This window comes from Sitophilus oryzae, unplaced genomic scaffold (assembly GCF_002938485.1).
Source record: "Sitophilus oryzae breed Bouriz unplaced genomic scaffold, Soryzae_2.0 scaffold_1586_pilon_pilon, whole genome shotgun sequence".
NCBI lineage: Eukaryota > Metazoa > Arthropoda > Insecta > Coleoptera > Curculionidae > Sitophilus > Sitophilus oryzae.
The window spans coordinates 1,379,267-1,405,093 of NW_022146265.1; the positions used below are offsets into that span (position 1 = coordinate 1,379,267).

At 30.7% G+C, this 25,827-nt stretch overlaps 1 protein-coding gene across 1 annotated transcript in view; it reads left to right on the forward strand.

Annotated features, from left to right (window-relative positions):
- The window catches only part of LOC115879755, a 42,394-nt gene extending 17,356 nt beyond the window's left edge, over positions 1-25,038 (forward strand). Inside the window, exons 2-4 of the mRNA XM_030896739.1 lie at positions 19,142-19,375; positions 19,432-19,655; positions 24,085-25,038. Coding sequence (XP_030752599.1) covers positions 19,150-19,375; positions 19,432-19,655; positions 24,085-24,960 — 1,326 coding nt within the window. The 5' untranslated portion in view covers positions 19,142-19,149 and the 3' untranslated portion in view covers positions 24,961-25,038. The remainder of the gene's footprint in view (positions 1-19,141; positions 19,376-19,431; positions 19,656-24,084) is intronic.
- Positions 25,039-25,827: the final 789 nt, after the last annotated feature.

Below are 25,827 nucleotides of genomic sequence, written 5' to 3' on the forward strand. Positions count from 1 at the left end.
TTACATCGCTTGCCAATGAATCATACTATTGATCATGCTATTGAGTGTTTTAGCATTACTAATAAATAAAACACTATTATAGCGAACTTATTTTCCAAGTTTTACACTTTCCATCCTCAGGCCCAAAAAGACATAAGTCACGCCAAAAAGCCACACCAACTCCGAAAAAATAAAAGAATTAGATTGTCGATTTTTATTACAAACTGTACTCGTTGTAATTGCTATTAATCCATTTTAAAAAAAATTGTTGTATTTATCAATAAAAGTTTATAACCATAGTTTTCAACACAGTCTTAAAATCTTAAAAAAAATATTAAAAATACTGAACAAGAAAGAACTGTCTTGAAATCAAAACTATATTAGGTATTTACTTTAGGTGGTTTGTACTTACTTTGCTATAAATATGGTAATCGTAAATCATACAGAATGTTCAAAATTTTATGCCAAACTTTCTAAAATATAAAATATTTTTCTTGTTTTTTTTTATGTGGAACACCCTATATATTATTTTTTCAGTAGAGGGAGAATTAAAAAATTGACATTTTTTGTATTTTGAGTATTTCAAAATTTTTAACGATTTTGCAGATATTCGCAGTTTTATACTTCATATGGCAATTTCCACAGTAAATTTTTATCAAAGCCTCCCAATGATTTTTCTCTCGGATATTACCGTTGAAAGAGCCATATGAAATAATACTGCGTGTATCTGCGAAATCATCAAACATTTTGAAATACTTTTAATACAAAAAATGTTTACTTTTTAATTTTCCATCTAATAAAAAAATAATATACAGGGTGTTCAATTTTAAAAAAATCATCCCGATCCGCTCACACTTTTTTGAGCCACTCTATAGAAGTTAAAATATTTTCCTGAAATACATTCTGGTACATACTTTTGGTTTGCACTTAAACAAAATTCTCAAGTTTTTTATTCTAGGAGCTACAGTTGCCCGACGCACTATTGCCGGACCCTGTATAACAGTTTATAACAAAATTGTTGAATAGGTGCTTTCATAGACATTAGTTAAAATAAGTGACTTGGTTTTACAAAAGATATCGCAACTTTTTGTAGTGGAATAACTGCGTTGCGAGAATTGGCATTTTTTCCAGTTTATGTCTTTGATGGAATTTCTCTGTTGAAGAATGAAGAAAATTAATTGTCCCTGTTATGTTTATATTGATTCCTAATATTTCTTTAAAACACGATGAATATTTCGTAGTTTTAACTCTGTTTTTATTAAGCTTTTTTTTCTTCTGAAATTGACCGTATGTCGAAATCAACCTCAACTACGAAACTTGATTCGATCAAGAGCCTTTCTAAACTTCATTTGAACGCCGTTACTTTGCCGATAATGAAGTAAATTTCAGTGAAGTTCCAGGTACATAGCCTGAATGGTCAAAACGGTTCTATTGTGTCGGTCGCGCCGGAAACAAGTGACACACACCTCGACAAAAGGGCCCTACTCTGGTCAAGTTTGACGACATTGTTTTCCACGTTATACAGAAATATCTTGTAATTCTAAATAAGCGTTTTAAACTGTATAAATATTGTTTTTGTAGGGTGTATTTTCGAGTTCGGTTTAAATAGGATTATTTTCATCTAGAAATATACAGGGTGTCCCAAGCTGAGCGTGCATTAGAAGTTTCTAGAAACTACAATATCTAGATTGAAGATTTTTTGCACATTAATGTTCAACGAGATCTATCGATTAAAAATATTTTCAATGTGGTGATACTTCCGGAAGTACAGGAAGTTGACAGCAACTTTCTTATTTTAAATGGGGATCCCCATTGTGATACTATTCTTAAATTATCTGTAAAATTTTATGAATTTTGATATTAAACACTCTATACCTAACATTAACCGCTTTCGCGAAAGAAAAAATTAAATTTTTGTAGGACAAGGATACTGCCTGTTAAAAAACTCTGTATAATCTAAACGACAAATTTAGTGATTATCACAGCAACTGTGGCATAAAGAAAAGACATGTGGGTGTCTATTTCAAAAATTAAATTATTCGAATGTCAGATAATATTGGCCGTAGCTGACATGGAATTGAGCGATTAAAAAATTATCATAAATCATTTTTTTTCAAATGAAGACACTTTTTTATTTCACTAATGAAAAGGTTTTTTAATTCATTACTTTTTGGTTATAATGTTTTTAAGTTATTAAAGATTTAGTTTTAAAGGGTATATTTTTTGTTCTTTAATCACTAGGTAGCTTATGACTTTAACGTCACGCGATGTAATACTAAATTCTACGAGCCCTGACAACTAAATGTTCGGACAAACAAAAATTTATTAAAAACCTTTATTTTCATTAACTGAATTATTTACATTTAAGAAATACATTAAAAATATATTAAAATCTAACATTTCTTATGAGTAGAGGTAAAAAAATTAATTATTTCCTAATCCGACGCTAATAATTCCAATCGCAAATGGCAAGTGCACGGATTACATGTGCATATGAGCCACCTTAATATCGATATAATAAATATAATCGAACACCGCTAGAGTGTCTATTTGATAAAGATTATTGCCTCAAAAGAGGACAGTGAAATTTCCTAAAGGCATTATGATTTGAAGGTGTATGTCCAAAATAGGCCCAGAAAAGTATGAGGTGGTAGAAGGCATAATTGATGCGTCAAAAAATCAAAAATTTTAAAAAATATTCTTGTGTCAAATGGGAAGGACAAAGGTCCTTGTAACAAATTGTTATGGTAAAGGCCAGGACAATAATTTTATATTTCAACAGGATGGCGGGGCATGCCATACAGCTAAAACTACTAAAAAATGGCTTAGGGACATGAACATCAAGGTTCCCTCATGGCCTTCGCACAGTCCGGACCTTAATGTTATCGAGATATGCGGCATAAAACAAAACAACATTTGTGCCACGATTCCCAAGAAACCGTTGCCCATTTGACAATGATATTAAGTGAATTATGTGAAAAATTTTATTCTGGCGTATGTCATTAATAAAAACAATGTCCATGTCCATTAATAAAAACAATGCCAAACAGGCTTGCAGTGGTTGCAAAAGTTCATGCCGATGTAACGCCATATTAGAACAGTTATTTTTCAAAGTGTCCGAACATTTAGTTGTCACGATATTGTGCAATATTTTTGTTTATTTATTGGCCTACAGTTTATTTTAATGTTTATAGAAACTAAACTATTTAAATACTCATTAGAAATGTTAGATTTTAATATATTTTAAATGTATTTCTTAAATGTAAATAATTTAGTTAATGAAAATAAAATTTTTTAATAAATTTTTGTTTGTCCGAATATTTAGTTGTTAGGGCTCGTATCTGGCCATGTCATATTTCCATCACTAAAATACGAGATATGTTTTTATAAATACACTTTATAAGGTTTTGTAGTCCAGCAGTATTTATAATATACGAAATTCAAATAATTGTTTTTTTTTGACAGAAGGAAATAAATTGTCTGATGGTTTGACACTTATTGTGTCAAAGGAAGCTAGATAAAATCAAGAAAAAAATACGCTTTAAAACTAAATCTTAAATAACTTGTATAACCAAAAAATAATGAATTGAAAAACATTTTCACTAGTGAAATAAAAAAAGTGGGTTTCCATTTCGAAAAATGATTTATGGTAATTTTTTAATCGCTCAATTTCATGACAGCTACGGCCAATATTATATGACATTCGAACAATTTAATTTTTGAAATAGATAGTCACATGTCTTCTCTTTATGCCATAGTGGCTGTGGTAATCACTAAATTTGATGTTTAGGTTATACAGTTTTTTTTGACAGGCAGTTTTTTTCTCCAAAAATTTTAAATATTTTTTTCTCTCAAAAACGGTTAATGTTAGATATAGAGTGTTTGATATCAAGATTCATAAAATTTTACAGAGAATTTAAGTGTATAATAAAAATGGGGGTACCCATTTAAAATAAGAAAGTTGGTGTCAATTTCCGGTATTTCCGGAAATGCCACCATATTGAAAATATTTTTAATCGATAGATTTCGTTGTGAAACAATATCGTGCAAAAAATCTCCGATCTAGATAATGTACTTCTCTAGAAACTTCTAATGCACGCGCGGCCTGGGACATCCTGTATATTTAATTAATACGTGGATTAATACAACTGAAGAAAGCTTAAGACAACAAAAAACATTGTGTGTGCACTATGTGTGCATATTTGAAGTGAAACTTCTTCTTACTTTCGTCTGTCCGTTTGAGGACTCCATTCGGGTACCTTTATCCACGTGCCGAGTTCGGTTCCAATGGACCAATAATTTAGAAAAATTCTGATGATTTCGTCCATTTACAGGCATCGGTTCGAATGAACTTCGCTTGGTTCTTAAAGAAGAATAGGACAACATAACGCAATATGATATATGCAGCCTCAATGACAGTATGAACGAACGTATACAGGCAGTTATAGCAGCCAAGAGAGGCAATACAAAGTATTAGGGTAATTTTTACAATTTTTGTTTTCTGTTTACATGAGTATTACATATTTTTTCTTTAATATCGTTAGTTCTGTTATTGTTATTAATGTTTATTAAAACCCGGACTGTATCGTTAGTTTTTAACGTTTTGGTCTTTTTAATTTAGTATAGAAGTACCCGTAAATTGTTGGTGGCAAGTTCATTTCGTTCTTAAAAATTAACCAAAACATGTATTGTATGTATTGACATAAATCAAAAAAACAAAATGCTCACGATACATGGTTCTGACCGTAAAATTATAATTTAGGAAAATTGACAAACGAAATTATTGCACATGGTGTTTTAAAGTTAGGGTAAAAACAACCTCTCGATTAACCCTGTATAATATGCCAAATACTAAAGTTTATAAAAAACTGAGTAAACGAATTAAAGTTGATAGAATTATATACAGCTTGCTAAAAGTTCATAAAAATAGGGCTAAAAATAACAAAAATATATCACTTTAAATATTTGACAACATTTTCTCTGTTGCATTTTTATTGCATCTCCGGTGTATTACCAAACCAAATCAAAATAAATCAATTTAAAAATGCCATTTTTATCTCTACATGTAAAAAAGCCGTTCCCGTCTCTGAAATCCGCAAGACACGTATTTTTGTCTAGGTAAATACCGTAATGGGAATGGAAAGATGCAAAGAAGAAAAAGAAAGTGATAAGACATATGTATTTTCTCAGCTATCTCCAAATATCCTATACAAGAAAAGCCACTTCTGGCATAATACACCGTTACAAATCTCCCAGATCGAGTTTAGAATAATTTGGGGGAGAAAATGTACATTTGCATAAGAGATGGAGATTTTTCATCGCCAGTGATATTCCGACAACATTTAGAATTTTATCAAGTCTTCTTTTATATTCCCCAGAAAGTAAATGATTTAAGTTTATAAAGTAAATGATTTTAGTTATTTAAGTAACATATCATTTGAAAAAATATAAATACGTATCTATTTGTTATTACATACATTACTTTTTTTATTTTTATTTGTTTCGAATAACATAAGTTACAAAAGTTTGCAGGCAAGAAACATTGTTAAAATGGAATATGAAAACTTAATATTTAATATCATAAAAAATACACATAAATAAAGAATACAAACGGAAATAATAATTGACAATAAAACATATAAAATATATGTCTCAAACATTATTGAATAATATAAAAATAATTATATAATATAATAAATTATTACGACTAGGTTTCGATATTTTAACATGGTAAAAAGTTAAAACTATTTTTTTTTCGAATACAAGTATTGCTTAAAAATGTTAAATGTTAGCAAAATTTGAGAAAAACAAATAAAGATTTTATAGAAAAACAATTTAACTTGTGCAGTTGTTCTTATTATTAAACGTTTTGTTAATAATTATTTTAAATATCCCATTAGCTGACGTAATCGCGCCAAATACTGTGATTGGTCCAAACCCAAGTAACAATTTGGAATCACTAAAGGAACGAATTATCGTATTAGTACTTTTTAATGTTGTTTATAGCATAATTTTATCATTTAGCGCTTTTATTAGGACTAATTTATTAAGAGAACCTAACTGTGATATACCACTGCAGTAAGAATATTCTTACAATTTGAATTATAAGTCCAATTTATTCTATAAATTTAAAAGTTTTATAAAGGTTGTATAAATATTCTTATGACTTCCTATAACACAATTTTATAGTGGTCATATAAAGCGCTTATAAACGTTGTATAATTATTCTCACGAACTGTAATACAAAAACTTTTAAATAGTTGTGTAGGTATTCTATTAAAACATTGTATAAGTATTTTTAGAACTATATTATAGCAGCGTTATATCATTGATTAAAAAATACCTTAAAAATACGTTATAGAAATATTTATGATGTGGATTTTAACGTAGTTGGATGCTTGCACTATAAAAGTCTTATGTCTCTAAACGCTGCTTAATAAAACAAACAATCACAGTAAAATCTTGTATTTGTTTAAATAAGTTTTAACATGAATCTTGATGGTGTTTGCGGCCATAAAATTAAGCAAAGTGGAAATTTTAAACTTAAAGTTGCAAATAAGTAGGTATGCTAAAATTATTAAAAATAGGTAATAATTCCAGTTTTTCTCTCAATCTCGGTTAGTGTTGAGAGAGAAGGTAATTTAAATACATATGAAGAAAACACCGAAGATAAGCCAGAGTTTTTATTTCCAACCGACTTCAATATATTACCACCGTCTGCTATACCAACCGACCATCAGTGAGCAAATAATAATACGGATGAAGGCATCATAAAAGAAGATATATCTGTTTTTGAACAAACCATCAGAATACACAAAGAACTCAGAGTTTGTGTATTCTGATGTCATCAGAGACAGAATTTTTTTCCTTCTGTAGTTTTGATGCCCCAGTCTTAGTCCATAATAAAATTTCCTTTTGTTCCCAGTTCCCAGGCTATTGGTACTATCTTTAATGTATCTTTTCCCCGTTCTATTGTTTGCACTATCTTAAACATTTTGGGATAAATAAATAAACTTGCAAAAATCTGTTTTGATTTTAAGGTTATATTTTGTTTCATAATGCTTATAATAGTACTGATAATATAACGTTGCACTCCGCATTTACAATTATCGTATAATAATATAGAAACAAACACTACAGAACCGTTTTGTTGTATACTGTTGAAAACCGCCGCGTTAAAGGATGGTCAAAGAAACTTTCGGCACATTGTTGCCAGATTGTAATAAAAGTATTCTATATTGGTAAAATAATATCGATTCGTTACTTAAAGGGCGCGTACAATTTTTGCAATTCACTAAATATTAAAATATACGTACATCATACCCACAGTTTATACCGTATAGAAATCACTATATTGGATATGGTGAAGCCATATTTAATTTTTTTATGCAAGCCTCGTATTTCGCACATGCGTTTCATGGGCTGAAAATGTATGCGGCGATCATGTTTATCTCTCTTGGTTGTAAAGTAATATAAAAAGAGAAAACTACGTCGAATACTGGACCGGAATTGTTATTAAATGCAAAATATGAGGAAAGTGTTCCTATTGGTTGGATAGTATGGTTTCAAAATAATGTGGGGAGGTTAACAGCTCTGGTCCGGTATTCGGTGTAGTTTTGTCTTTTTCTATTACTTTACAACCAAGAGAGATTACCATGATCGCCGCAAATATTTTCAGCCCATGAAGCGCATGCGCGAAATACGAGGCTTGGATAAAAAATCAAATCTGGATTCACCATATCCAATAGAGTTAAATAACTGATTCGTATACGGTATAAACTGTGTCATACCTATCAAAATAAGGCTGGATCGGTTATTTTTTTTATCACTGCGCATGAGAAGTATAACGGATTACGGGTAATGTGGTTGAAATAAGCCGCCCAAAAACTCTTTTAAGTTTCTGGTCGAAATTTGACAACGTCTAAAAATCAAACTCAATATTTCGATTTAAATGTCAACAAACATCTTTTAAGGTATAGCTTAAATAGCATTACAGAATCAAAAGATTCTGTAAGAGTTCTGTAACGAATGTTCGTTCTGTAACTATGTCCTCCATATTAGAAATAATATAGGTTTTTCTATTTCTGACGCCCTTATGCAAATTTTCTCAATTCAAACTAAAAACATAAAAACCAACTAATTAGTAAGTGTTTCTTGCAAAAGGCGATTATTAATTTGATTATTAGAAAAGGTTTCATACCTTTTCTAATAGGTTTTTAAAAAAAATATAGTTAAATTTTACGAATATTTAAAATGATAAAAAAGAGAAGGCGCTTCAATTTTGTGCATTAAAATGTATATATATTTTATCAGAAAAATGTGTTGCGCAGAAGAATCTATAACTTGTAACCTATTTATTTTCTGTTTTAAGTTAGATAGTAGGTATATTCATCATGGTGGTATATTATTTTTAATTGCCATCGCCATTTATTTATTATTTTCTGACAGTTTTATAGAATATGTAAAGAAATAAAGAATCGTATAGGTATTGGCTTAGGAAATATTTTTATCGTATAGTTATTTTAAAATGAACCAAATGGTTCTTTTAAGATGACAAAAAGGATAAACGAATATCGTTTCTAGCGGTTTTGTATAGCAACCTAAATAGCATTCTTGCAACTGATTTTTAAGGCTTTTATAGATATTCTAAAAACTGTTAGTCGTCATTCTATAATAATAGCCTAACAACCCCCTTATCAGACATAAGTCTTACATAAAGTAGAAAAAAGTTTGTCTTATAATAGCTGTATAAGCGTATCAATATTTATTTTATAATATGTGTATAGCATGCTTACAGAAGCCTATGCCAACTGTAGAGCTGTATAAACCTGGGCCTATTTTGCTTCGGTAGATGTCGTATAAAGCACTATATCATGTTTTGGGAACAAATCTGTTGTATAACATTTTGTTTTATAGCGTGATATACGATCATTACAGAGATATTTTTCTTACTTGGGAAGTTACGAGGCAATCTGTTTAATAACCTTGGTCTCGGGTATTACTAGTCCTTGTATTCTTTGCCATTGATTTTTTCCAGTGAACTTATTTTGACTCCCAAAATACGTAGTAGTTCAAGTGCCACGGAATATTGGGACAACCTGTATTATTTTGTACTAGAAAACTTATGAGAAATAATTTAAATTAGCTTTTAAAAAAATATATCGGCTATTCCATCTACCTCCAAACTTTAATTTCAATTACTCTAAAACGTGTAAACACGACTTAAAGTCATTTGTTGCATCGACTTTCCTTCGCTAAAACGTTTTTCTTTAATGAGACGAGTTTTTCGCCGCGAGCTGTACGCTGCCTGGCACCAGAAATAATAAGCGTCGTTAATTTTAATAAGTTGCCATCCTTTAGAAAACAAGACCGACTTATCATCTGCATATAGCGCCGATTCTCGTCGCCCCGCGCTTTTCAATGCCGCTTTCCGCGCGCAACTTTTCCGATGGAAATATAAAGTTTCCGGCATAATATGTTTGCCAAGAGGGTTTATTTTCGGCTCGGCAAACACTAATCAACAGACAGGTGTGTATAAAGAGGCGGAAGACGTATTGTGTTGGATTAGCAACTGTTGTTTTTTCCACTTAAACGGGAAGAGTTAACTTCACCTCGGCACGAATAAATAAAATGACGGTGTTCATTATTTCAAAATCTAAGTGTGGGAGACAAGAAAATAAATACAGGGTGGTCCGAACTGTATTCCGGAAACTTCGGCAACATATTCTGCAGATAAAAATAAGTAAAAAAGTTCGTATAAAGGTATGTCCTAAAATGCTTAATTTCGGAAATACAGGGTGTAGAAGTTTCATTTTTATTTCGATTTTTTCCAAATAATTTCTGAAGTAACGTCAATATTTTAACGAAAATTGGTGTTTGGGAGTTTTTTGACATGAGATATTTGATTTTGATGTCAATATGACTCCTACTTGTAGAGGGCGCCACCTACATATTTTTTACTGGTTCGAAAAGTAATAACTTTTCGTCCGTACCTGTATAAAACTAGTGAGTAAAAAAAATAAACATCTACGACGTTCTTTACGTAAAAAATGTCTCTTGGTAAAAATCGCTACGAGTAATGGTTCTCGAGATATTTGGAATCTAAATTATCAATACCTGTCATCACTGACATAAATTAAACATGTTGACTAAATAGTTATTAGACTGAAATCATTCAAGATTGTTTTGCGTCAAAAGTTCAACATAAACTGTTTTATAATTTTTTCAAAGAACAATTTATAATTAATTTAAAAAAATAAAAAGTTCCCAAATTTATCATTTCAATCAAATGACTATACTCTGTTTTTTTTCTCAGGTAAGATTTCGACAGACGATGACAGAAGAAAAGCAGATGACGTCCCATACCAATCTATTTATTTTACTAAAAAAGTTTCTAATAATTTTTAAGTTATCTATGGATGGGGTTTAAATATAAATCCGTCATGCGTCGTGTCTTGTTGTTTTTAACCAGTTTTATTGGTTTATTTAAAAAATGACAGATCGTATTTCAATTTTATTGGTTTGACGGAACGATGAAGGACAAACGAACGCCGATGCGTATGAACTCGCCTTTAGATTTTTGTCATTTTTGACGCTTGTCAAAGTCTTGCCAAATTATAGGTTAGAATTTTGTGTCAACTTTTGTCCGAATCACCCTGCGTTTTTGGAAGATGATGCATTTTGATTCGTATTATTACGTGTGTTTGTGTGTATTTTGAAGTCAAGTGGAGGAAAAATCGAGTGAAAATTAACTGTAGACCCAGAGCACAGTTTATGGTTTATACTCGCTGCCCAGGCAGAAAGTTTTATACACCAATGAAGTTGCCATCGATAAAGTTTGTATACCATTTCGTCGTAGATAAGTGCATCTCGTATATGGTAGAAGGATCAAACTAAACACATACTAAAAACTGGAGAAGCTGTAAAATATCGACATCACACGATATCTTTCACGATATGTAAATAATGGATTTTAGTACTGCAGAAAAATAATGTCAAAAGGTACTGGTTTAAAAAAATTAAGATTAAAGTTAATTAATCAACCTTTAAGGTATAAAATTTGGTAGGTGTTATTATTAATAAAATAGTTTGTTTTATTTACCTATGTTGTTTTATTTATTCCTGTGGAATATTACAAATTTGTATTTGTACATAAGTTAATATTGATAAATATAATCATAAATATTTCGGGTAGTTTCATAAAGCTTGAAAGTAAATAATAGTTTTTTCATATTGGTTTTTGGTATGTAGTATCTTTTGAGATGTTTGATTTTTGTATTAAATACAGTTTCTGACAGTTTTATTCACAATATTTTGAAGTAATCACTTGTCATCTTGTCAACCAAATTTTAAATATATCCTGCTATGCGTTTCAGTTGTACCAACTTATTTCTTTGTAAAATAAAATAAACTACTTTGAAATTAAAATGACAGACACATCTATCACTGTCAAGGATCTTCTCGTTGGACAGACTATATCTAGTCAACATGTTTATTTTTAGTCAATAATGACATGTATTGACATCTAAATATCTTGAGAACGGTTGCTCGTAACGATTTTTACTAAGAGACATTTTTTACGTAAAAAATCACAGAAATGTATATTTTTTCACTCACTAGTTTTATACAGGTACGCACAAAAAGTTATTACTCTTCGAATCAGTGAAAAAAATATGTAGGTGGCCCCCTCTACAAGTAGGAGTCATATTGACATAAAAATCCAATTTTTCATGTCAACAAACTTCCAGACACCAAGTTTCATACAAATATTAACGTTGCTTCAGAAATTCATTTGGAAATCAGAAATTTTTCGGAAAAAACCGAAATAAATGAAACTTCTACACCCGGTATCTCCGAAAGTAAGCCTTTTAGAACATACTTACTTAACTTTTTTACTTATTTTTATCTACAGAATATGCTGCCAAAGTTTTCGGAATACAGTTCGGTCTTCCTTGTATTAATATACAGGGTGTCCCAAAATTCCGTGGACATAGAACTACTACGTATTTTTGGAATCAAAATAAATTTATTGGACACAATTTACCTATATACAAAAGTGCTTCATTTGTCACCTAGAGGGCATGCATTAAACTTTAATAAAAATAAACACGTTTTTTAAGATATTTTAAGAACTGTTATTCCGATTGGAATGAGATTTTGGGTGACTATGTTTTGCTAAGCGCTTTTTTGCAAAAATCAAGAAAATGTACGGGAAGGGTGAAAACTACCCTCATCCCTAACGAACTCATTTTGATTCCAAAAATAGGTAGTAGATCTATGTCCACGGTATATTGGGACACCCTGTATATGTTTAATCGAAAAATTCGATTTCACCCTTTATTGAGTTATTACTCATCATACAGTCTCAGGGTTTTGACAAAAGCTCAGACAGATTTCTGAGATGGATTTACAGATGTTTATTTATGATTCTACCACGTTTCCGCGCATTCAGTGGAGAGGTGTTCTGTTATTTCCCCATTTTACTTAGAGAATCTGCATTCACCGTTGTTTCTTAGCTTCAATTTACTGACGTGTTCATTGAGGAAACAGGAAAAAGGATTGAGGAAAAATCCCGTCACAATTCGAAGATTGTTCTTACTTAATCAAAGAAAATATTTTTTTTCTTGTTTTGATTTTTCCCCAAATTCTGAGTGTCTTAGACCGTTAGAGCATTCCCATTCCAGGTTACGGATGGAGTCTTCCAGATCTTGAGTTCCGCTTCTGGTCAAGTTAGTGGAATATTCGCTTCTTTTTTAGCTAGATCATTTGCTTCTTCATTATCTTCTATCTCTTGGTGGGCTGGTATCCAGAGTAGGGGGACATTATTTTCTTTGCCTTCGAATTGATGGTTACTGAGTTCGCTTTTTCGCTTTAAATGCTGCTTATAACTATCGGATAAGATGTTTATTTTTTGCTTCCGATAGTTACTATCTAAGATAAGTTGTACAAATCCTGGGGTTGGTGCCCATTGGTTCAGAGTATTTAGTTTTGGGCTCAAATACTCCTATTCCTATTTCTGTTTTGGAAGCATCAGTATATCACTTTATGGTTTGGTCTTTTACCTGTAGAGCAAACGTTTCTCTCTTCCGATCCTTTTTATTGCTCAACACTATAGTGGGGTGTTACTTAAATTCTTGGTATGTCATTTATTGGGACGAGACGGAGGTGTGGATTTTTTTTGCAAAGATTGGTATGCATCTGCATCACAGGAGCTATGATAACATATACAACAGCAACAATGGAGGTCATTCTGGACCTAACACCACTGCACATTATGATCGGTAGATATGCCAATGTGTGACAATGATTAGAATGGTCATTGAGGGAAACAATACTGAAATAATTGTTAGCTCAGGAGCTTGGAAAACTGTTTGTTGTTTAAATACAAATTATAATTCATAATTAACAACTTTTTAGCTTCATTCAGAACCTCGCACTTAGTGCAATAAATTAGTGGTTCCATTTACACTTTATATTTTTTAGTTTACGATCATAATTAAAATTAATAGATTATTCTAGCAACAGCTTGCGGTAGTCAGTTGTATCCATAAAGAGAGCCTAATATTTAGCTTATAAAATAATCAACTTTTTATTTTTTACCAAATAATCAAAGGAGAAAATGACATTCCTCGCAAATTTTGAAGTATGATTAGTGGAAAAGTTAAAAGTTTGACAACTTTTTCTACTAATTGAAAATGTCAACCACTAATTTTGACGTTCTGAATGCTTACATTGAAATGAAAGGAACAAACTACTACGCTAATTGAAACCACTAATTTATTCCACTAATTGCGAGGTTCTGAATGAAGCTTAACCAACAAATAATTATCTCTAAAATTTTTTTATCAAAAAAATATTCATATTTATCTCCCTTACTCTACTGTATTAAGTAATCCTTCGCCCGTCCCAAACAAGCTGTTAAAAGCTCTCAATCTAAGTACAAACTCGTCCATTCAGAATCTCCAAACTCGTTCCATTCGAAAATGACAAAACAATATTTCTAATTAAAAGAAAACCATCCTCGCCTCGAAGCCCCACCAGTAAACTTTTACGAAAATAAAGAAACAGAGACAACGCGGCCATAAGAAATTAGCCGGAGAATAAAAGACATTTAAAATTCAGATGCTGGCCGAGTGGGGAGAGAAATCATGGAAATTGGCAAGATCCAGCGGCAGTTCTGAAACGAGAATAATTTTCGAGATGCTATAAGACAAATTTTCAGACGAAAAAACTTATTTTTAGAAATAATAAATATACGAAAATTAAACTGTTATACCAAACAAAGAGAAAGCACAATAACATTACAAACGTAGTATTAGAAGACATGCCAGAAATATTAACCGCAGAAATTAAGTACGCACTTCAACAAATGAAAAATGAGAAGTGTTGAAAATGGGCTCAAAGCATTGCATCTACATGATCTCTATCTTTTCATGATATTTTAACGACGTTTCATGGTACTATGAAAGCCCATCATCAATAAGATGAAAAATTAATCAGATCAATAAATCGTCCCACTTAAATGAAATTTGGTATGTCGATAGATTGAACCAAGGCCAACTTGACCGTGCAGACACCTGTCACTGTGACTGTTAGTTATGACGTAAGAAACGTCAAAAGTTGATATCGTCCGATCGCTACCAAATTTGGTGGGTAGGCTATGTGAGCGACGGTGCAGACGGTCCCACTCTACAAAAAATTAAAAAAAAAAATGGGGTGGATCACTCTTATAATCAGATCTAATGAATATACATATAAAATTTCATCAAAATCGATCAAGCCGTTTCGGAGAAGTACGGTAACTAAAACCGTGACACGAGAATTTTATACAGGGTGGTCCGAACTGTATTCCGGAAACTTCGGCAGCATATTCTGCAGATAAAAATAAGTAAAAAAGAACGATATTTGTCTAGGAGTTTTTTACATGAAAAATTTTATTTTAATGTCAATATGACTCCTACTTGTAGAGGGCGCCACCTACATATTTTTTAACTGGTTTGTAGAGTAATAACTTTTCGCCCGTACCTGTATAAAACTACTGAGTTGAAAAGTATACATTTACAACATTTTTTACGTAAAAAATGTCTCTTAGTAAAAATCGCTACCAGTAATGATTCTCGAGATATTTGCAATCATTGACATGAATTAAACATGTTGACTGAATAGTTATTAGACTGAAATCATAAATTTGAAATGTTTTTGTGCCAAAAGTTTAACAGAAACTGTTTTATCATCATTTTTTCGAAGAAAAATTTATGATTAACTTAAAAAATTAAAAAGTTACCAAATTTATCATTTCAGTCAAATAACTATCTACTCAGCATGTCTATTTTTTGTTAATAATTACATGTATTGACTATTTCCATTCTAAATATCTTGAGAACGGTTGCTCGTAGCGTTTTTTACCAAGAGACATTTTTTTATGTAAAAAATTACGGAAATGTATATTTTTTCACTCGGTAGTTTTATACAGGTACAGACAAAAAGTTATTACTCTTCAAAACAGTTAAAACACATGTAGGTAGCGCCCTCTACAATTAGGAGTCATATTGATATCGAAATCAAATTTCTCATGTCAAAAAAACCCCAAACACCAATTTTCATCCAGATATTAGCTTTACTTCAGAAATTATTTGGAAAAAATCGAAATAAAAATGATATTTCTAACTAAGTATTTCGGACATATATTTATACGAACTTTTTTACTTATTTTTAACTGGGGAATATGTTGCCAAAGTTTCCGGAATAACAGTTCGGACCACCCTGTATTTTAGATAGAAAATGTTCTCTTTATCCATTCAATTTTAAATCCTTTCTAATCTGTTCGCCGCAGCATACTAATTGGTTTCATCTTCATCACTTTACTGATATTAATTTTCTTAGACGTACAATAGATACCATAAGGTACGAGGACTTGAAGTTGTCGCCGAGTCTGACAACTCTGCAAATGATTTATTAATTTGACGAAACGAGTATAGCCCTAAAATTGCGTTTGAATTCAATAGGGAATATCTTCGAATGTCCCGACGTGCAATAATTTCACTTAATGGATTTAAGATTGAGACGCACGCATACCGTATGCCTTACAGCTGCATTCCGAAAACCCTTCACATTTTTGCAATTTAAAATTTTACCTATAAATTTTGATTTGTATATTGTATGCTAGTTTTTGGTTTAAATGAAATGTATTCTGATATTTTAAGCTTAGAATTTTTTACTAGGAGACCCTGCAGTCAAATATTGTTCTTTTAAGAACCTCTTTTAGTGCAAAGTGTAGAGAGCTTAATAGCCGTAAAAAACTCATCGCAACTTAGAATATTTTGAACGGAAAAACGGTAGTAATGGCCCTTCATGTCCCTTAGGTGCTGTTAAGAAGGTGTTTTGTTGATGTAAATAATAACTGTTTATATATTTATAGTTAATTTGTTTCCTAAAATAGTTTTTTATTAAAAGAAAATATGTAAAAGTGGGCAACGCTGTGCCGGTTAAGCTTAATCACGTGACTAAAATTTTATTTGATATGAACTATAGTTTCAGGTTTCTTCGTTAAAAATTAATACTTCGTTAATAATACGTGTTGCGAATTTAGTTTTTTTTCTTTCTTTATTCTCAAACGTAATAAGTCCTTTATTGACCTGCTATTTTTGAAATTTTTAACATTATCTTCTTTTAATTATGATAATACTTGAAGATATTAGTACATTTTCATTTAAAGGATGTGATTTTACCGACTTAATGGTACAAATCTTAAATAAGAACATTACTTTACAAGAATAAATGTAACAAAGAATTATATCAAAGTTATGTAAATGCAGACAATGAGTTTGCTATTTTAGATAATATACTCGTAGAACTAGTATGCATTCTAGAACGCAGTGGTATGCTATGTCTCAGGGAAGGGCTATAGCAATTAATTTAAGACTGTTTGCTCAAGTCCTTGATATCATGTTCTGTCTTCTACATGTCGGGGAGCTTGTCTAAGAATTCATAGATAAATTAATTCTAGAGAGTGTTTGAATTGACGTTTATATATTAAAAGTTAGTATGTAAAGTTTGAATTTACCATTTTTTTAACTTGAGATATGGCTTATAAGTATGGATAGTGTTGATAAAATATTTTTTAATATGGAATTATTATATTTCTATATTTTTATTCTTTTACTCTTTAAACCATTAAGTGTTTTACTTTGATTAGGAAAATTTGTGTACCAGAACCACTCAGAAACAGCAAACAGTCAATTAATGTAGTTTGAATACTGCCATCATATTAATTGGTCCTCTTTAATAAATATTTAAACAGTTTTTTTTATTTTTAAAGAAATAAGCGAATTGGATTTTTATACTCTTCGAAAATATTATTTGTTACCTCTAATCTAAAATGTCAATAATCCATGGGTATATTGATAACTGAGGTCTAAATTATAAGAAAATGCATTTTCTACGAAAACTTGACGAGATAGGTAAAAAATGGTATGATACAAATTGATAGACAATTAAATTGTACATCTGATTCTCGTAAAATATACAAGGTGTTCTATTAATTAAAGAAGTTATTGCCTTTTAAATCTACAGGGTGGTCCGAACTGTATTCCGGAAACTTCGGCAGCATTAAAATAAGTAAAATAGTTCGTATAAATGTATGTCCTAAAATGCTTAGTTTCGGAGATACAGGGTGTAGAAGTTTCATTTTTATTTTGATTTTTTTCAAATAATTTCTGAAGTAACATCAATATTTGGATGAAAATTGGTATCTGGGAGTTTTGTGACACGAGAATTTTGATTTTGATGTCAAAATTACTCCTATTTGTAGGGGGCGCCACATACATGTGACTAAAAAAATATACATTTCCATGAATTTTTATGTAAAAAATGTCTCTTGATAAAAATCGCTACGAGCAACCGTTCTCAAGATATTTAGAATGAAAATAGTCAATACATGTCATTATTGACAACACATAAGCACACCTTATTTGACTGAAATAATAAATTTTTATTTTTATTTAATTAATCATAAGTTTCTCTATGAAAAAAAGATGATTTAACAGTTTCTTTTGAACTTTTGACACAAAAAGATTTCAGTCTAATAACTATTTAGTCAACATGTTTAATTTATGTCAATGATGACAGGTATTGATAATTTCGGTTCCAAATATCTCGAGAACCATTACTCGTAGCGATTTTTACCGAGAGACCTTTTTTATGTAAAAAAATCGCAAATGTATATTTTTTACTCAGTAGTTTTATACAGGTACCGACAAAAAGTTATTACTCTTCAAACTAGTTAAAACATATGTAGGTGGCGCCACCTACAAATGGGAGTCATATTGACATCAAAATCAAATTTCTCATGTCAAAAAACACCCATCCACCAATTTTCATCCAAATATTGACGTTACTTCAGAAATTATTTGGAAAAAATCGAAATTCAAATGAAACTTCTACACTCTGTATCTCCGAAACTAAGCATTTTAGGACATACATTTATACGAACTTTTTTACTTATTTTAATCTGCAGAATATGCTTCCGAAGTTTCCGGAATACAGTTCGGACCACCCTGTATATACTGCCATTACTCGTTGACGAGTATTTGACACGCATCAGAAGATGGTCACGAAAGGCGTTTTCTTGCATGAGCTTTTCTCTATGAGCTCTTATGAGATTCTCTTTTAAATTTAGTAATTATTTAAAATAAATTTTTAGACATTCTGTATAAGGTAAAAGTAGTATAATTTTTATTATTGCAACACAAAATTTAGTAAATAGAAAAACTTCACAATATTTGGTTTTAAAAACTTAAATACGTCTAGAGAAATGAAGTATTAAAATTATTACTGTATTTTGACAAAAACGTAAATATTTCAAAAATGGTAAGATTAAATTTTTTAAACCTTAATCAAATTTACCCTTATTTTAATCGTAGAAACTCAAAATGTAATAATATACAGGGTGTTCTATTTAAAAAAAAACACAATTTTGATATTTTTTATTTATTTGGGACACTCTGTATCTTGTAAAAATATTCTCTAGTAGTCTTTCAATGAACCCAAAACTTACAATTTGTAAAAATCTAATCGTTTAGCTGCGATACTCCGTGTCGTATGTTTAAATAACCCTATATTATTTCAAGATTTTCTTCTAAATCATATTCGTTTTCTTTTTCAGATTACATTATGTCATCGACGCAAGAAGCTCATGTAATCCAATCCAGCAAAACAAAACTTTCACCACTAGATCTTAGGAACACTGATCTAGTATCAAGATTGCTTGCTGCCACTCCTCCATATCTGTACAACATGTCTTTATTGTCAAATACATATTTCTTTAGCGAAATGTTACGATCATTTGTGCAAGCTAAAAATGATCAGAATAATCAACGTAATACTCTCGGATTCACAGGTGCGTTAACAAATTTAGCATTATTTTCAGATTATATTAAAATTTTGGATTAATAGGAAATCAGAATATGTATTTTGGTCAGCCACCTCGAAGATCCAAGAAACGTACTTGGGGTAATATTGGACGTGATATATTTCCCAAGAGCTCTAGCTCTGTCGAAATCAAAACAGACAAATCTAATGATAAAAATGATAATAACGAACCATGGATGATAAAAAGCATGCGAAAATCTGAAGATGTTGCTGTAGAGTTAACGCAAGAACATATACACGGTCAACAAGTATGTTTTTGCAATATTTAATTAAACACTGGCTAAATTACTGCCGGTCCACACACGGCAAAATGCTATGGTTAACTTGACAAAATTCTAAATTACAAATATTTTTTATCGTATGTTCATCCATTCACTGTCGTTCTTATAAAATCTATGGACTTAATTTTAAATATTATAATTTTTTCCTATCAACTATAACGGTGCAAGCGCTACCAAAAGGTGATGGAGTCTGCTCTTTCTGGGAAGCACAAACCTGGAGCGCAAAAGAGTGTCATTTACACTCAGCACACAGCCATTTGAAAATTAATTATCATTATTGACAATATAGCTACAGACATGTAGTATAATTAAATAACATCAATATAATAAATTTGAACTATTTTGAATACAGATAAAATATTTGGAACACACTATTTTGGTTGATTATTTTGTTTTCATAATGAGGTATAGTAATGAGTTTCACGGAATTCCGCTTTTAATTTAATAAAATTAAAATCACTAATGCATGTTGATACAAGTATAAAAAAATCACCCTTTTATTTGCTGGGAGTCGGACTGATTTCTATACCAGTCCTGCAATATCAAGAAAGGATTTTTTTTAGTTTTAACAAAACAGATATTCTAAATTATGAATTTCTAAGTTTATTGCAAGCTTTTTTTCGTATATTATTGACAGTAGAAAAAATTCAAATGGCTGTGCTGTGTGTAAATGACACTCTTTTGCGTTCCACGAAAGGTGCAAGCTGCATCAGTTTTCGGTAACGCTTGTACTACTCTAGTTCAATGGAAAAATTTGTAATTTTTAAAATTATCCTTATAAATATAATAAGAAAAACAATACGTGGATATATATACGAAAAAAAAAATAATCTGAATAATGGAGCTCAGTTTTTTATAAACTTTAGTATTTGGCTTATTAAACAGGGTTAATTGAAGGGTTGTTTTTTATCCTAATTTTAAAACACCCTATGCAATAATTTTGCAAGTAATTTTTCCTAAAGCATTATTTTTCGATCAGAACCATGTTCTCCAAGGACCAAGCGCATATTCATAATTTTGGCTATCTTCAACAAGATCAATGACTTTTGTACAATCTTCCACACTAAGGGCCATATTCAATCGTACACAACAATAATCACCAGTCACCCCGTCATTATGAATTATGAAATCATTATGAACATCAAAAAGTAACAATAATAGAAAAAAATTCGAAATGTTTGTGGCAAGTTAATTTTGCTCTTAAAAATTAACCAAGGCATGAGTCAAAAAGAAAATATTTCGGAGATATGTTTCTGACCGAAAAATAATGTTTTAGGGAAATTTGCAAATGATAGCACAGGGTGCTTAAACATAAGGTAAAAAATAACTCGTCGATTAACCCTGTACAATAAGTCAAATACTAAAGTTTATAATAAACTGAATTTACGAATTAAAGTTGATATATTTATATACAGCTTGCTAAAATAAGGAAATAGGCCTAAAAATAAAAAAAAAATATAACATTTTAAACTTGACCAAAAATGATTCCGTTGCGTTTTTGCATCTGTGTGTAGACAAATATCATGTTGTCGGATGACGGTATTCTTTTGTATATGTTACAGTAAAAGTTGGAAATCAGTGATTGTTAACAATTACTAGTAAAAGCTCACATTCACTGATTTGCTAAGACTACGCCAATAACAGCTATTTTTGAAACCAACTTTTACTAGTGAATTTGCCACATGTTGTAAAATATAAGGATAAATAGGGATACGTTGAATAATAGGCAATATAAGGATAGCATTAAATTGGGCTAAACGTTGGCAACACGTAAATTCACTTTGTTTTTTGTGGTTATGTATAATTGTTTTGTTATCGTTGTAAAAAATGCTGTGCGGTACTTTCCCTAAGGAAGAAATTTCCTGTAAAAAATTATGGAAAACTAGGCACTCGCAAGAATGTAATACAGTTTATTTTTCATTTTTGCAATATAATGAAGTCATAGCAACAGTTAAGCATGCAAGAGAAAAATATATTAACGAACCTAGTGACTATGAACTTATTAAATGTTTTGATATGCTTGAAGTAGCGTTTGAAGACACTTCCATTGAAGAAAATTCGGGCATCTTTATTTTATCCACGATGAAGAACCTTATTGAAAAAACCTCATACCAATAAAAGTAATCTTATGCTTGTGAATGTTTTTTTTTTAATTGTTTTTTTCACTTTAAAATCTTTACCATGTTTTCCTTTTTAATATTTAGAATTTTAAATTAGTCGCTATTTTCTATAATTGTTAGTAAATATTAGCGATGGGAACTATCGAATGAATTAGACTATCGAATGGTTACTGAATGAATGATTTCAACTATCGAATGGTTTTATTCGAATAAAATCATTCATTCATTTGTATACTAAAGCATAAGTGACAACCACGCCGTGCGACTAAATGGTTATCGTTGCGCCACGAGCCACGACTATCGAATGTTTTTGATAAATGAAATTTAGTATTCGTTGGATTTTTGTGTGCGTCAGTGCATTATTAGTTCTTCCAAATTTTTATAACTTCGCCTTGTAAATACTATGCTATTTTTGCGTTTATTAAAATATTTAAAATACTAAAATAGTAGGTTTTTTTTAATTGACGATTGTGTGCGAAGTGGTCAAAATTTTTCCGAAAATTTGTGTGATTTTCCGTAGCCCGATCTTTCAATTATTTAATTTTATATGGTATATTATGGTTAGGTTAGATTGCATTTTTTTTATGGGAAATTTTGAGAAGTAGCAATTTTTAAGAGAGATGAGATGAACTTACAATTAATTTTAAAAATACATATTTGTATTTTAGATGTTTTAATAATATGAATTAGTTGAACTTAATAATAATATTTAAGTAATGTGGTTAGGTAAATGGTTATCGAACTCAAATTTTGGGGTGAGTAAATTAAATTGAAAGTTTTACACGTGCCAATTTAAAAAAAAGTTAACAATGTTTGTATTTTGTTTATGCTAATTCTCTTACATGTAGTTTTTGGCGAAGAAATATGTCATTTATTTTTTAAAGTAAATGCCAGCAAAAGTAAATATTATTTTTAAATAGTAATAAAAAGTAATATAAATAATTTTGATTTCTAATTTTTTATTTATATTTTCCTTCCATTACACTGCATGCTTAGAAAATTAATAAATGTTTATATTTAATGATTTTAAAATTTGTTAATATAACAAATTAGTTCTGTAATTATTATTATTTAATAAACCAACGTTGCCATTTAGAGACTATATTGTTTTTAAATAGGATCTAATATAAATACTTTTGACTTCTATTTGTTGTTGATATTTTGCTACTACTTAAAAAAAATGTTTATATTATTAAATGATTTTATATTTTGTTGTTAATAGGTATAACAAATTATTACTGTTATTATTATCTATTAAACCAGTCTTTGCTTAAAAACATTAAAAATCATTTTCCTACATCTAAAATAAAAAGTATTATTGCAGTGTAATAACAGAATATTAATAAAAAAATGCAAAACATTAGACATACTATCCCTAACTAACTAATGCTAAAAAATAATATTCTTTGCTAATACCAACTAATACGAATATATGGCAACAGCGCCCTTCATAATGTATTTTCTGTGTAAATACTAGCACCTCAATAAAAAAATAATGTGTCCTTATCTTTATTTGACTCCCCAAAAAATCAAAGATGCCGGCTTCTTTCATAGCATTGCCACCGACCGCTGCGCTGTCGGGTTTCTAGGAAAGAAACCTACCTCGCCGGACGACAACTAAAATCCAGTTTATATTTCATTAAAATCGATCCTGACGAATAAATGAATTTGATAAATGAATGAATTTTATAAATGAATGGTTTTTGCTGCCGAATTACTAGAATACAATATTTCAAGGCAGATAACGCATCTATTCGATAATTTTTATTCGAATAGTATTCGACGAATGTTTTTTTACTAGCTATCGAATTATTCGAATGAATTGCAACTATCGAATGTTTCGATAGTATTCATTCGATAGTTCCCACTACTAGTAAATATACTAAAGAAGTAAATTGTAATTTTAAGATATGTGGATCAGCTTGAATATTGAGGTAATCTTCTTAAAAGTTTTATTTGTTCTAACTTACATCAACATTCTTCCTCACCACTGAAAAACCTTGCCCTGTAAAATGGAATAACTTTTACTGGCAACCTTTAGTAAATGATACTTTCACTAGTGAATGTTAGAAATTATTAGGAAATATCGACAAATCTCTTTAAAATATCACATTCACTTGTCCAATGCGTAATTGCTAAGATTTCCTAGTGAATGTTAACAACATTTCACTGAATTTCGGACTTTCACTGTAACATATACACTAACAATACCGCCGGTGGTTGTTTAGCCAGTGCGATAATTAAAAGTAGTGCAGATTTTTGTTATTGAAATATAGTTTGCAGAACACGGGGAAAGGAAGACTCCAAAAATCGAAGAACAATCCACTCAATACGCCCCTCAGCCAGAAAACTCAACTAACCTAGTTTTGCCACCACCACCACCATTCTGGTATCCACCTATTTATTCAAATACACCCTACGGAATCGATCCCCTGCATTTTTTTATCGATTTGCGAGTTTCGGGCCATATTTACGATAGACAAAACGGCAATTACTTCAAAGATTCCGTTAACAACACAAACGACACAACCAGTACGGTTGTTAGTGAAAAACAAATAGAGAAAACTGACTTTCAAGAAAAAAACGTCAAATCTGAAGAATCGCATATAGATTTTTTTAAGCAACGACGTAACACTTCTGCGTTTTCAGTACCAAATGCCAATACACTAATGAAAAATCGTTCGAGCGAGAAGTTTCAGAAAAGCTTTGATGTTAAAGCCATGGGTTTCGATAAGACACCGAATCCAACCGGTATAAACTACGTTATGGGTAATATCAATAAAATATATAAAAAACTAAATAACGCTCAGCAATGTTCGTCCAAACAGGAGGCCAGTATTAGTCCAAATAACCAAACAGATTTAGATGACAATGCGTCGGCCAAATTTACAGAAAATAATCTAGAAACCACAAGAAATGATGAAAAAATTAATGAGAAGAATGCGGAAACGGAAGCTGAAAAGGAAAAAAGAGTCAAAGATTTAAGGGCTTTGATTGGTTTAGAATTAGTTGTTGATTATATGAGTCATAAGAAACCTTTACCGCTTTCCAATCAGGATTCTTCGTACTCTGAAGGGGAAGCTAGTGCTTCGGAAATTGAAAGTATTGGTAGTCCACCACTTGAAGTTGTAGATATCCAGGATGATGCTTAGGCCATGTTAATCTAAATGTCATATTTATCGTAAAGTTGTTAAAACGTGTAGCACTTTGATACTCCAAAAGATTTTAAAACTGAAGTATAACAAAATCAGATTGCTTTTAGAGAAGTAGTCAAAATATATATCTATAAAGATTTCTTTTCTTTATTTTTTGATATTAATTTTTTTAAAAGACTGCAATGTTGTGTTAGGTTTTTATTCTTTGTCCATTTTTTTTCTTAGAATATTTTATTTGATTCATGTTAGTTATACAGGGTGGCCCATCGAAAACGTTCCGCAAGGCATAACGGCCAGGGTAATTTTTTTTTAGAAAAGTCAAAAACACGTCAATTTTGTTTGTGAGGGGGACAACTTTTCCCCAAAAATGATTGCAAAATCTTTAACCCTCTAAGCGAGGGTGTCATCCCCCAATTTTTTTCAAATGGGAAAGGGGGTCAAGTGGTACCGCAATGAAAAGGGCTTTCTATTCTCTATACATTCCCGCTTCGTTTTTGAAAATCGGTCTAGTCATTGAGAAAATATGAAGGATTGAAATTTGAAAAGTTTATTTAAACATTTATGAGAGTAAATGATAAGGATAAATTCCTTCAACCAATTTGTTGTTTTTTCTTATTATTTCTAGATGTTTACGCATTTTTTCACTTGTCACAAGGTTGAACGATCAGGTGCGGTAGTTGCTAGATAGCTGTTTTGTGACTTGTGCGTTGAAGTTATTCTCAATGTCATTAAACTTTTTAACAATTATTGTGAACTCACTTGCAGGAAAAGTGGAAATAATTAGCCAATGAAACCGGCGTGAATCGTACAAGTGTCCAAAGGATATTAGAATTTTTTTTTTAGAATTTAGAATGAGTGGGAGGG